This window comes from Mandrillus leucophaeus, unplaced genomic scaffold (assembly GCF_000951045.1).
Source record: "Mandrillus leucophaeus isolate KB7577 unplaced genomic scaffold, Mleu.le_1.0 Scaffold54, whole genome shotgun sequence".
NCBI classification, from domain to species: Eukaryota; Metazoa; Chordata; class Mammalia; order Primates; family Cercopithecidae; genus Mandrillus; species Mandrillus leucophaeus.
Window position 1 is genome coordinate 1,443,072 of NW_012105808.1, and position 1,873 is coordinate 1,444,944.

General features: G+C 62.6%; 1 protein-coding gene across 2 annotated transcripts in view; it reads right to left on the minus strand.

Annotated features, from left to right (window-relative positions):
* MKNK2 (MAP kinase interacting serine/threonine kinase 2) overlaps positions 1 to 1,873 on the minus strand; it is a 10,687-nt gene that overhangs the window by 5,268 nt on the left and 3,546 nt on the right. For both annotated transcript variants that reach the window (XM_011997432.1, XM_011997431.1), the window contains exons 4-8: positions 1,269 to 1,348; positions 890 to 963; positions 537 to 641; positions 378 to 433; positions 153 to 294 (exon numbers count right to left, since the gene is read on the minus strand). In XM_011997432.1, the coding sequence (XP_011852822.1) occupies positions 153 to 294; positions 378 to 433; positions 537 to 641; positions 890 to 963; positions 1,269 to 1,348 (457 nt within the window). The remainder of the gene's footprint in view (positions 1 to 152; positions 295 to 377; positions 434 to 536; positions 642 to 889; positions 964 to 1,268; positions 1,349 to 1,873) is intronic.

Below are 1,873 nucleotides of genomic sequence, written 5' to 3' on the forward strand. Positions count from 1 at the left end.
CCCCACCCGTCCAAACACCGATGGGTGGGGGCGCCTAATCGAGGCCCCGCCGCGTCATCCCGCCCAACCAATCAGCGGCTGTTGCTAAGCGGAAGCCCGAGCTCCGCGGCCTGGAACTGCGGAGCGGCCCAGGCTCCGCGAGGTTATGCAACCGTAGAGCAGGCAGCCGAGCCCCCAGGCCTGCCCGCGGGCCCTCACCGGGGTGAGCAGCTCCGGGGTGGAGATAGGGGAGCAGTCCCCGTTGAGTTTGATGCCGCTGCCCAGGTCGAAATCACAGATCTTCACGGGGGAGACCTGGGAGGGGCCAAGAGGGCCGTGAGCCTGGGGTCCCACGCGGCCACCCCTCCCGCGGGGCCACTCTGCCCGGGCTGGCATACCTGATTGGGGTGCTCACACAGGATGTTTTCCGGCTTTAAGTCCCTGTGGGCGATGCCTGGGGGAGAAGCCACAGAACCACGCGGGGGTGAGGGGCTGGGGGTCTTCCAGGAGTCCTTGGCAGGCTGCCTTAGGGGGCTCAGGGCGGGCTCACCACCCACCTTTGTTGTGCAGAAAGTCCAAGGCACTGGCCACGTCCTGCACCACCACGCTGGCCTCCAGCTCGTTGAAGTGCCGGCGCTTGTGGATGTGGCTCAGGATGGAGCCTGGGCAGGGCAGAGCAGGACAGGGGGAACACACAGGTCACCTCAGAGTCCCCGCAAGGCCCGCACCCACCTCCACTTTGGAGGGGACGCCCCCACACCGGCTTCCTCTGGCCCAAAGGACTTACCCCTGAGCCACCATTTGGGCAGGACACAAACCCCACAAGCCCCCTCCTGCAGGTGGCACTAGGCCCCCATCCCATAATACCTCCCAGCTCCCTCCCTCCCCACAGCCTGGAGCCCCCAGGTACCTCCCCGCATCTTCTCAAACACCAGGTAGAAGCGGTCCTCCTCCTCAAAGAACTCAATCAGCTCTAGAACGTTCCTGGGGTGGGGTGGGAGGCAGGAGAGGAGCTGAGGCTTCCTGAGGCCCCTGGGTACCTGCTGCTCAGCCTAGGAGGGGCCCACCCTCTTGGTGCTGGCCTGTCCACTGGAGGCTGGGACTTGGGCAATAGGCCCGCCTCACACTGCCCGCCTGGGGCTGCCAGCCAGCCTTCTTCAGGGAGGGGAACGCAGGGCCTGGCAAACTGGGTGCCCTAAAGATGCTTGCTGGGGGTGATGTGGCGCTCAGGCCCTTCATCCGTTGAAAGACAGCTCAGGCCAGTGCTGTGGCAAGGGTGGCTCACCTACCTGTGTCCCTGGCACTGGTACAGCATCTCCACCTCCCGGAAAACCCTGCTTCGAATGTGGCCTGGCTGTTTCTCAATGATCTGAAACAGGCAAGAGGACACAGCACCTGGGTTGGCGGGACGCTCACAGCTGAGAAGGGGCCAGAAACTCCACCGCCACGGCTGGAATTCACCACCCTTATACCCTGCAACTCTAGAAAGCAGGGCTCACGCCTGTCATCCCAGCACTTTGGGAGGTTGAGGCAGAAGGATCACTTGAGCCCAGGAGTTTTAAGACCAGCCTGGGCAACACAGCCAGACCCCATCCCTCCAAAACGTTTTTGTTGTTGTTGTTGGTTTTTTTTAAGATGGAGTTTCGGCCGGGCGCGGTGGCTCAAGCCTGAAATCCCTGCACTTTGGGAGGCCGAGACGGGCGGATCATGAGGTCAGGAGATTGAGACCATCCTGGCTAACATGGTGAAACCCTGTCTCTACTAAAAAATACAGAAAACTAACCGGGCGTGGTGGCGGGCGCCTGTAGTCCCGGCTACTTGGGAGGCTGAGGCAGGAGAATGGCGTAAACCCGGGAGGCGGAGCTTGCAGTGAGCTGAGATCTGGCCACTGCAC